Below are 12,483 nucleotides of genomic sequence, written 5' to 3'. Positions count from 1 at the left end.
TCAGCTTCTGGCGTAGGCGTCGACAGAGAGGTCGCCCTGGAACATGCTGTGGAATTCTTGGCCGAGGACGACGGTGCGTAGTTCCTTGTTAGCTTGGAACAAGGCCTCGATGGAGACGTAGAGGGCGCAGGCGTCGTGGTCGGCGTCATCAATAGCGAGGTCAAGGATAGGATCATCGACAGAGCCATACATCCACACACGAATGCAGGCATCGGGCTGAGACCATGTAGGATCTGCCGGACGTGCACGCAGCGTGCCATCGATGTGGCCAAGGAGCCCGTACTTGGTGCAGAGGGCGGTGAAGAACGCCCTCCACTTGTTGAAGTTGGGGCGCTCGAAGCTGAGGACGATCGACACGTGCTGCTTGACGTTGATGGCAACGTAGGCGGCGAAGAACGGAGGAGCGAGGGCGTCCGCCATGGCGTCACCAGAGGTCGCCGAGGAGGTCGAGCTGGACATGCTAGAGTCGGTGGCCGGAGTCGTCATGACGACACAGCGTGAAGAAGATGATCGCATGGCTGGATCGGAGGCAGCACGATCTGGATCGGCGACGCGGCCTCAGAAGGCGGCGTGGCCTGGCAGTGGCGCAGCCTGAGGGAGGCAACGCGGCTGGGCAGCGTGGCCTAGCGGCGGCGCGACCTGAGCGTGGCCTGGGGGCGGCGTGGCCTGGTGCGGTGGCGCACGGCCTCAGAGAGGTCGCACGGGCAAGGGGTGGGGGGTGCGAGCCGAAGGAAAAAATCATAATTAGGTTGATACCATGTAGAAACACCGCACACCCTAACCAAGGGGGTGACCATCATTATAAAGCCTAGAAGTCTTGCAGTACATCTACAAGTTACAATGTGGTATTAATACAAGTCAGGCTAGGAGTACAAGGCCAATGATCCGTAAGCCCAATATGGGCTGTTATAATTATATTCTAACAGTAACCTTCTCAATTGAGCCATCTTCTATAAGAGAGATGCTAACTTCTTTGTTTCATAAAAGAAACAGAACGTTTTGTTCAACATTGATATCATATAATTGAGGAACTTGTCTTTTAAGGAGACTTGATCACACCACTTATCATGTTGGTATTCTTATTTCTTCCTAATATTATCTTTTCATATTCCACATCCATTCTCAGCCACCACCATCCACCACCATTCACATAGGAGACTGATGTTCATTTTCCTTAGGTCTGTGACCCCCCAACCCTCCTTTGTTTTTGGGTTTAGTGATCTCATTCCATTTGATCAAGTGGTATTTCCGCTTCAAATGACCTTGCCAAAAGAATCTCTTTTTAGCCACATCAATCTTATTAGTGCCAGAAGTAGTCCGTTCACACTATCTCTTGTCAAACCCCTTGTGCCCAAGACATTCTAGCACAAATTATAATATTAAGAAGCATGCTCCACGATGGCAGCATCCCCCTCAATAATGATCTCAATATGGTTTAGGCAAAGAAATGGTGTTCTTTCTCTTTCTACCATGAGCTATTCTATGAAAGTACTCAGAGTTGTTATGATCTTTCAACAACCACATAGAATTAGATCCCTTATGCCATATCCTTCTCTTCCATGAAACTTAGATTGAATGGAAGACTTTATATCCAGCTTGAGCACATCAAGCTCCTCCTGTTTTTCTAACACCTCCAACTCGTTTTTAGCAAATTCTTGTATTTTCTAGTATGACCTTTTAGACTTTGACCCCAACCCTTTATTAATTAAGTCCATTTTGATACACCAAGTATCAATGGCAGATTTAGTGATTTAGTGTGGTCTGTCCCAAATTTCCTTGATTTTTATGAAAAACTCAAATTTCATCCAATAGTTTAATCGAGGCAAAAAGGTTTTGATTCAGATTTTTTTAGTCAGCTGAGTCTTTAGGATTAAAGGTTATGATCGGACTTGAGTCTTTAGGATAAAAAGTTATAATCGGACTTGTATTTGGGAATCCCAAGTTTCATATGTGCACATATGTGTTAATGATTAGATGAAGATGTTAGAAAAATTATTTTCCACGTTGTTCTTATTCTTATATTGAAGTTCCCCTGCAATTAGTAACTGTTGATTGCACATTTCATTGCACAAATGTTCCTTTTATATTGACAAGAGTATTGAGTAAGTTTTGTTCTCCTCTGCAGCTAGGTTCTGTTCATAGGGACTACTTTGGAGTTCTTGCATTGAAGGGTAAGCTACTGAATGTGAGAGATGCGTCTTTGAAAAAGATCTTGGACAATGAGGAAATTAACAATATGAGAAAGATTATTGGTTTAGACTACAAAAAACACTATAATGATGAAAAGGATTTGAAGGATTTGAGATATGGTAAAGTTATGGTCATGACCGACCAGGATCCAGATGGATTTCATATTAAAGGATTGATCATTAACTTATTTCATGTTTTTTGGCCTTCCCTTCTGAAGATTAAATCCAAATCCTTTTTGTGTGATTTAGTTACCCCACTTGTAAAGGTACGCCACTTGTTACTTGCTTTAACATTTTTTTAATGTTTTAGTTATTAAGACTCATAAAACTTACCATGTCACGGATTAAAACTTGTTTAGGTTACGGATTACTGGGGAATGTCCAAGTCAGGTTTTCTATACACTAAACGAGTATACTGTAACACCCTAAAATTTTGTTCCTTTTTGAAATAGGTGAAATTGATTTAATTTTGTATTTTTGTGTTCATGAAAACATAGAAAAATATATTTTTTTCATTAAATTAAAATTTATCATAGGGTATAGCAACATTGTTGTGCATACATACTGGTGCATATGTTTTATGCGAGGTTTGTTGTTGCTCCTTTGTATGTTGAGAGTGAGCAAAATCTTTAAAATACGTTTAGTAGGTCGATCTTCTTATCCGATATGTCTTTTATATTATTCTATAATCAAATTCCTTGTTTCTCAGCTTAGGCTTTCATTTGGAGCTTCTTAGAAATCTTTTCTTTGTCACCCAAATCACTCCTTTCAGTTCTCATCCGTCAAACAATCTCTATAACTTCACGGGAATTTTTCTAGCCTTTTCCGTGGAGCATAATCTAATTTTTAGATGCTCCAAATTATCATATCATGAGCTCCAAATACTGAACTTGGGTTCTTCATGTTCCATAATATCTTTGAGAATTTTCCCCAAATTTTCAGAGCTTTTGAAGTATTTTTCATGGCTTAAATAATAATTCTAGATTTTCAAGAGTTATTTTATCCATAAAAATAATTAATTCTAAAAATAATAAATCTCTTACTCTTTTTCCAACGTCAATGCCTATGTGCAATAATCTTAATAATTCCTAAAGACTCATGCCTTAATTTATTAATGGGCTTTAATATTTATTAGGCTCATTACTAAAGATGAAGGGTGCAACATTGATTTGTACCATATCGCTAGTTGGGCAAACCAAAACAACACAAAAAGAGCCTCTGGTTTAGAAATCTCTTATATTTTCTTCCTCCATTGCCGTGATGTACACATACATCTTCCTCGGACTCCGGTGTGGTGCTCGGCAACTTGATATCTTGTGAAGCTTTCACTGCCGAGATAGGTGAAGACTCAGCTACTGTAAGGAAGCCAACCTCGTACAGGTTCATCTACTGCCAATTTTCGATCTCCTGCACATTTGTCCTATCTCTGTTATGTGTGTATATACCTTGATGGTAATCACTGCTCCTCGTTGTTGAGGATGCAGATCAGCACCAGTTGCTACGAAGGATGCAATGTCTCAATGTTTGTTTTCTGGACATTGAGCAGTCGCTGGCCATGACTGAAGGAAGCCACGCTAGGCATGCTAAGCATCTGTCTTGCCGCCAAGCCCGTGTTGCGACGTTGTGCATAGTCTTCGTCGATGCATTTGTATGGCTGTGGGAGCCGTAACCACTCGGAGTTTCTCCATGATACTGCATTCGTTGTCGAGAGATGCAAAACTTGTCTTCATGCCCACGTTCTCCAAAATCAGTTGACGTCAATTTCATCGCCACCGAGCGGTGTTAAATCCTGACATCGAAAATCACCGGTGAGCCTTTTAATCTATTTTTTTTCAGAAGTCCACTCTCACGTTCTCATATATCCATATTGTCTCCACTCCAAGCCGATCTCATAGTGTCCATCTCGTACTGCAAGATAGTGCTAACGTTCTTCATATCACATATGTATGACTTTATTGAGTTTATATTAATTTGATTAATATAAATACAACTAGTTTCTAATTAAAAGGAAAATAGATGTTAAGCTCCGGTATTTTATACATAAATATTAATACGATGAATTATGGCATGAATATGTTTTTTTTATTTATAATTTGTTAAGTTTAAACACGCTTCACATATTAAACTAGTTTATACCCATATCAGTTTATATTTTGCATGTCCAAGTTTAAATTGACTAAATTATACAGCATTGTTTATATAAATAAAACATGAGTAGCTCTTTTAAACTAAATTGTGTTTTGACTTAATTTTATTTGGATATATCCCCTGAAATATCTTATGCATGCTTTTATATTGTTAAAATAATAGATGAAGCTTAAAGTTTTCTCTCTTTTATAAAAACAATCTTCCAGTTGTCGTTTTTGTTTCTCCGTGGCTCCGATTAGCGTGCTTTTTATGTCTGTGTGCTCGCAACAATGCGTAGATTAGTTTTCAAACTTTTCTATTGATTGGTGTAATGTTTTAATTTATTTCTATTGTTTGCTTCGTGTATGTTTGGTCCCGATTATTTGTATGTTGATGATTGATGATCGGGAATAGACGGTGAACAACTCGTGGGTGACTGAGCGTGCTACAACAAATAAGATCAGTACTTGGACAACTAGCAAGATCAGCAAAACCAATTGGATTAAGGTAAGTATAGTATTTGGATTTTATTTCTGTGACCATTATCGTGTGACTAGATTAATGTTAAGTAATAAACGATAAAAATGACTCTTTAGCAACTTGATGATTTGTCTGTACGTGATCACCATGGACAACAGTGCAACCATGAGGGCTATAATGGCTCTGGCTTTAGCTCCTTTTCTAGCTTGTTAGAGGTTACCCGAAAGGGTGGAGGGGCTGAACCGTTTTGGGTATAGTGCGAGCCCCTGTCCTTATGTGTATAGGCTGCGCGTCATTGTGCCATTTGGAAGGGGGTATCTATATCTGCGCGCAAAGGAAACCTTGCGGCCCTAACATGTTAGACGAACTTTTGAAAGGCTTCATAGTGATCCCTGCCGACCTTCCTTGGTAGTGGGTTAAGAGGTCGACGGGCCTCGGGCAAAAGGGTAAATCATGACTCATGGTTAAAGATGTGCAACCTCTGTAGAGTGTTAAAAACTGGTATACTAGCCGTGCTCACGGTCAAGAGCGGCCTTGGAGATTCTTGCATCAACGATGATGATTCTTGTGTGTTAAATATGCTCATTATTTATTATTTAATGTTTTACATTATTTATGTCACTTTGATCGTGAGATTGTGGGATATATACAATCTAGTTGCTATACTTGTGGAGATCGACATGGACTCACTCTTGCTATTTCCCCCAAACCTCAGAAGAAGTTAGGCTTGTGATCAACCAGTTAGTTTGATCCTATAGAGTGGAGTTAGTACCCGAAGTTTGGAGTTACTTCCGCTATAAGCTGCTTAATGTTATCTCTAATTTATTATGTACGTTATATAATTTATGCATTGTCTTTTGATATTACCCCTTATTTGTAGCTATATGTGAGATTTGACTTCTAAGACTCACATATGGTGCATATCTGGTTTTGATCTTAAAATCGGGTATTACAAAGTGGTATCAAAGCAATGCTGGCTGTAGGACGCAAGCCTAGTTAGAAATTGGTCGTCTTAAGGTTTTGGAATTGTCATAAAATCCTTGCTCTATAAACCTTGGTATTTTCATCCATACTATATCCCTATCCTTGCTACTTGTCTCTACCTTGTTGCTTATTTTAAAAGCACTTGTTCTCATCTTCACTCCTTGATTTGGTATGCTATTAGAACCTTTTCTTACCACCTTCTTGCGTCTTTGAAATATAAGTTTTAGGATCTTTACCCTTACTATGAAGAGAACGATAGTATCGCAAGTTGAGTGAAGTGTGAACCTTTAATGCTTAGTTGGTTTGTTATTATGTTTATGCTTGATTTGGATCTTTGTAATGAGTGCAATGATCTTGTGGGATTTCCTCACAATTTCATTAGTTTATATGTCTAAGGCATAAGGATTAATGAAATAAGTAGTTGGGTTTGGCTATCTCTTGTTTCTATCCCTTGTTATTTTCTGGAGCAGTCTGCAATAATTCTGGTGTGTCTCAAGTTCGGTTCGTACAAAGTTTTCAAATTTTTCTGGGAATAACTAGACTTCAAGATCTTTCTCTGACCGCAAGAATCACCCTCATAGCTATTATGTTTAGAAGTTACAAAAATCACAAGATGATACAGTTGTGCTGTTAGGAATCTGGACCAGTTTCGGTTGACTACTGTTTGAGACAAATATAGCTATAGAATTTGGAAACGTGTTCTATAGAAACGTTGTAGACAATTTTCTAAGCTTTCGAATAGTATAAGCTGGAACTCATTTGGAGAAGTAGAACCTGAGATATGACATTTACAATTGGATGTTTCTGTTCTGTTTCAAAATCTAGATAGATCTGGCATTTCCTATTTTCAGTCAAGTTAAAGTCAGAATCTGGGAAAATGTTGTATACAAAATTTGAAAAGTATTTGCTAAGATTTTTAAAAATGTAAGGATCACCTCCAGATGAGTTAAGTAGCTTGAGATATAACTTCTGGAAGATTACTGCACCTTTGTTGAGACATTGTCAGGATAGATTTTAAGTTTGGCTATTACCTAAGCTTAAATACAAAACCTAAGGAGGTATTCTAAATGAAAGTTGTAGGAAATTTCATAAGTTTTCTAACGGTATAAGCTACAACTCTATTGGATTAACAGAATAAGAGTTATACCTGTTTTACTACAATGGTGTTTTCATATCATGAGAAAATTTCAGAAATCCTATTTGTTCTCTTGCACAAAAGTTCTTTGGGATGTCAGATGTTCTCAATGTTAGTTAACTTGTCTGGAAAACATGCAAGCTACCTTTCTTGGTCCCCTAGTTGACTTTTCTTAAGGGGGGTAGCCCAATTAAAGAACTACAGGGAGAATAAGTGGTTAATGACTGGAACATCAATAACGACATCAAGTGTTTGGTTTGTTCAAGATAATCATCCCATTTAGAGAATTTTAATAGAGATATATGTCATTGCTGATACTCATGGATTAAGAGTTGCGTACGAGGATCAGATGACACCAAAGGCTACAAAGCTACATATACAATATGAGAGTGAAACAACTTAATTGCGATAAAGGTACCAATAGATGGAACTTAGTGTTGAAACCAACCTTGGATTAAGAGACTTGGTACAAGGAATTTAAAAGACTATGATGTGTAGTGTCGAAAAAGGATAGGAGAATTAGTCTCTAATGTCCCCTAACCAACCTTGTCTTAAGGGGGTAGTACCTTGATATCACTGGAAGATGCATTTTAAACTATTATGAAGTGATAACTATCTTCTTAGATATTTTATGGTTATGTGCACACAAAGGTGTGATCTATGCTACCTAGTGGAAAATTTTCTTAACCGCACCATGAGGGAAAAGAATCGGGCATTACATATACGGCATGGGAGAAAAGTATACATGAGACAGAATTAAGTAAATGGTCTATAAAGTACTATAAGGTGTGTTTTTTTGCTCAAATTTTAATCATTTCATTTTTTCTATGTGGTCTTCAACTTGGACCTTTTTCATATATACAGGGGTTAGGCACGAGGACACTTAAAGAAGGTATGCAATATTTCAAAGATATTGACATCCATCAGAAATATTTTGTGTGGGTGAATGAAGAAGATGATAAGGCTATCAAGACAGCATTTAGTAAACATAAAGTGGAGGAAAGAAAGGAATGGATTTATAACTTTCTTCATAACTGCAAGGTCAGTCTTGATATTATTTTTAAAGATTCATTTGGGTTAATTTAAGGACCAACATTAATGTGATAACAAAAATTTCATCCTGAAGAAAGTGTACTTCTTCAAACTGGGAAAACGATAAGAATCCTTGACTTCATTAAGAAAGGGCTCACATTATACAAGGTATTAGACATGCATCGGTCTATACCATCAATGGTAGATGGATTTAAAAAAGGGCAGAGAAAGATAATGTTCAGCGCATTTAAGAAAAATTTGAACAAGGAAACAAAGGTATGGCATCCCAACTATCATTTGTTTTTTCTAATATGAATCTTTTCCACATATTTTGATATCAGTCGGCGCTATGGCCGAGAATATGGTAGGCTTCGATCTTTTGTATTCCATAGTTTCTTTAGATTGGATTGCCATTTTATATTTAGTTTTAGTTTCCTTATGTATACTGGCTCCTGAATATATAAAGGTAGACTAGCTTGTTTGAAACTTTTGTCTTGTGGGTGGTCAATCTCAAGCTTGTTCCATATAGTCTATGATGATGAGAATCATATCCACTCCAAAGCTTCAGTCCTAGCTTATAAGTAGAAAAGGGTTGAGCCTCTGGTTGGGCTGCCATATTATGATTTATGTGTCATGTTCTCTCTAAATTAGCCTTATAATATTGCTAATTTACTACTTGATCACAGGTGGCACAGTTCGCCGCGTTTGTGGCAGAATGTTCTGCTTATCATCACGGTAAAGAAAATCTATCAAACACAATAGTAAGAATGGCTCAAGATTTTGTTGGAAGCAATAATATCAATCTTTTGCGTCCCAATGGGCAATTTGGTACAAGATTAGAGGTGAGTTAACAAGCCACTATGAGAAAACTAGTTGTTAAACATTTTATTCATGCTTGTTTTTCATTTTAGGGAGGCAAAGATGCTGCTAGTGCTAGATATATCTTCACAGAGTTATCAAGTATCACTCGCAGGATATTTAATGAAAGTGATGATATTCTGCTCGATTATTTGAGTGAAGATGGGCAATCAATTGAACCTTCATGGTAATAACTAGGCACCACTTGCTCCATCCATCCTCAGCAATTTGACCTTTATAATAAGTAGCTAAGGCCTGGTAGTCACTTTTTAGGTATTTGCCAGTCCTTCCAATGATTTAGTCAATGGAGCTGAAGGAATTGGTACCGGATGGAGCACAAAGATTCCTTGTTACAATCCAAAGATTTTGTACACAAATTGAAACTAATGATACAGGGAGCAGAGACGTTGGAAGAAATGAAACCATGGTTCAGACATTTCCACGTTAGTAATACATGCTTTTTTTTACAATTCTGTTTTTATTTTTGTCTTAAAAAAATCTAATGTTGGTGTTTTATTTTCTGTACATGAACCAACAGGGACAAGTGAGTGTCAAAAACGAAACTACCAAGACCAAGAAATCAGGTGTTACCTATACCGCTAGTGGTATCATAAAGGTTGTTGACAAAACTACACTAAAAATAAGTGAGCTCCCAGTGAAGATCTCGATGTAGAATTATGAAAAGAAGCTTAAAACTTTTATGGACGGAGAAGACAAATTCATCAAGGTAATTGATTACATAGTATGTTTTAATCATGAAATGATTGTTGTCCGCTAGTTTTTAATCATAATAATTTCACAGAGTTATGAAAAAAAGAGAGGCGGCAATGATGTTGAAATTATGATACACTTGCATGCGAATTCTGAGAATTTGGCGCAAGCCAATGAAGTAGATCTTTAGAGAAAGTTTGAACTGAGAACATCAATAGGAACATCAAATATGCATTTGTTGGATTCAAATGGCATAATTAAAATGTATGACAGTCCAGAGCAAAGTATGTACTACCTTTATGCTACAAGACCTCCATTTTTTATTTCTTTTGTCGTATTGTAACTAAATTGTGTCATTTATTTCAGTACTTAAGGAATTCTATGACTTCAAGGTTGCTTTTTATGAGAAAAGAAAAGTACGTTTCCATTTAATAATTGAATCGCACGTATTCTTTGGACTATTTGATATCACATTTAGTAATTGTCAATATGCAGCAAAAGCTAGTGGAAATGGCTGGCCGCGACTTGAAAATGGCACAGAACAAAGTTAGATTTATTAAAGCTGTTCGAACTGGAGAAATCAAATTATTTGACATGGATAAAGAAGGCCTACATACGAAGCTCAGAGAAATGCAGTTTGAGGAATTTGAACAAGCCAAGCCCTCTTGGGAGAATCAGAATGGTGCCAAAGCACAAGGAATCATAAGGGGATATGACTACCTCTTGTGTCTGATATATGTATTCTTATTGACTAAAAATATTTACTTTCATCTAAAATATTCTTGACTGAGTTGCTATGGTTTCAGCTTGTTCGGCTGGTGGATTGTTCTCAGGTGTGTAACTACTGAGCAGGAGCCTGAATTGTCGACTAAGTCTGAAATGAATAGTGCAAATTTACTTCATTTAATTAAAATATAAAGTCTTCATGCATGAGAATGACTTGTTCTCAATTTCTTTGGTAGATGGTTCCTTCCTATTGTAGAATATATTATAAAATTCAAAGAGCTCTCCTTCCCATTTGCTTCTGTATTTATATTCCTGTGTTTCTCTTTGTTTCATTACCTTGTTTACCGCGCAGGTTGGTTCGTTCGAGTTCGTTCGTGCGTCCATACTCATCAGGTAAGGGATGTGAATGCAGTGGACAAGCAGCACGAGCTATGACACTTGAAGTGCAGTTCTTTTCTCCTCAGCTTACAGTTCTTTTAATTGATATTTACGGAATGATATCTCTAATTTACCATGATATATGTAACACCCAAAATTTGGCTCTTTTAAAAATAGATGAATTTGGCTTTATTAAATAATTTTGTGAGCATTTTCAATATAGGAAAATAAATAAATTTGGAGAAAATAAAATTAAATATAAGTTAGGCCAATACTTTGTTGCATACATGCTGGTGCATTTATTTATGTGATGAGTGGATTTGAAGAAAAGATGTTTGAATTCAAAAACTCATTTGGAAAAGAGTTTGAAAATTTTGTCTGGAAAATAAAAAGGAAGAGCTTTTCTCTCTTCCCTCCCCTTCTCTCGGCCATTTTGGCCGAAAACCCGCGCGCCCCCTTTCTCCTTCTTGGGCCTGGCCCAGCCGATCCCCTCCCTCCCCCCTCTTTCTCCCTGGCGGTTGACGGGTGGAGCCCTCCCGTCAGGACCACCCCCTACCTCCGACCGCCCCACCCCCGATTTCCTCTCTCTCGGCAGCAACCGTCGAAGCCGCTCTCCCCGCGCCCACGTTCTCCCCCCCCCCCCCCGCGTCTCGGCTTCAAGTGGAGGGAGTCCGCGCACCCGAGTCCTCCTCTCCCCATTTTCCCCCTCTTTTCCCTCGGCTCTGCTCCCAATCGCGAGTGCGCAGAAACCGTCGCCGGAGTTCTTCGCCCGCCGCGTGAAGCTCCCTTCCAGAGCCGGTTTCGCTCCGATTTAGCGCCGTGGTGAGCTTCATCTCCCTTCCCTCTTTCTCCCCATCCATTTCCCGAGCAAAACGGAGTCTTCAATCGCTCCGGCCGCGCTCGCCGGAGAAGCTTTCCGCCGCCGGCCATGGTGCAGCAGCTTGGGTGTTTCCCGGAGCGTTCCAAGGCCGGGGACGCGTTCCCCTCGCCCTCCTCTCTCTCCCAGCGGTCTCGGTTTAGAAAACGGTCCGCCGTAGCCTCTATTGGGGTCGCGCCGGCGAGCTCGGGCCCGGCCGGCCATGGCGCCCGCCGCGCCCTTCCTCCCCTCCAGCCGGCGCGCCGCTCCTTCCCCCCATCTGTTTTCTTCTTTCTAATCTCGCGCGTCCGATTCCAGATCAACGGCCCTGGATGCACCGTACCCCTTCGGGGGGAAATTTTGCTTAAAGAGCCCCTCCCAGATTTCCAAATTCGGCCGCAGTCCTTAGCGCCTTAGAGCGAAATACGCTTTCTCTTTTAGAAAACGTATTATCCGTCGGTTAGGTCAAAATACGCTTTCGGGAAACTACAGAATTGCCACTGAACTTGTTTTGGCCATAAAATATTCGTTATAGCTCCGATTTGACCCGTTCAAATTGCGTTAGATTCGTAATTAAATACTCTACATGATAGTACTACTGTTTCTGTAGTTTGCCACTTTTTATTTTCAGGGTTAGGTTTAATTAATTATTGGCCTATAGGAAATCGTCGAAAAGTGGTAACTTGGTCGTTTTAGCTCCGATTTTCGTGAATTTCGCGTTGACGTGATCGTAGCAGCACGTAGATGATTTTGAAAAACTTTTATTTAATTTATTTACTGCTGGTGTACTGTTCTAACTTTAGGAATTGTTCTCTTGCATGTTTGTCTTGGTATGCGTGATGATTGTGATGTTTTGATCGAGCCTAGACGGTGAGGAGTTTTTCGGGAGTCCGGAGCTCTTTGGGGACCAGCAGGACCAGCAAGAACAGCAGGAGTACGTGAACCAAGGCAAGTATAGCATGGGCTTACCTTGTTGTCCTACTCATTTTTAAGCATTTCACCCTGCA

General features: G+C 39.3%; 1 protein-coding gene and 1 pseudogene across 1 annotated transcript; one reads left to right on the top strand and one right to left on the bottom strand.

Annotated features, from left to right (window-relative positions):
* Positions 1-420, bottom strand: LOC110431133. The gene has a single exon (XM_021449840.1). The coding sequence runs from the start codon at positions 418-420 to the stop codon at positions 1-3; it is 420 nt and encodes a 139-aa protein (XP_021305515.1).
* On the top strand, positions 419-9,510 carry LOC8085334 (annotated as a pseudogene).

This window comes from Sorghum bicolor, chromosome 10 (genome assembly GCF_000003195.3).
Source record: "Sorghum bicolor cultivar BTx623 chromosome 10, Sorghum_bicolor_NCBIv3, whole genome shotgun sequence".
Taxonomy (NCBI): domain Eukaryota; kingdom Viridiplantae; phylum Streptophyta; class Magnoliopsida; order Poales; family Poaceae; genus Sorghum; species Sorghum bicolor.
Note: the sequence above shows the minus strand (reverse complement) of the source record. Positions and strands in the feature narration are given on the sequence as shown.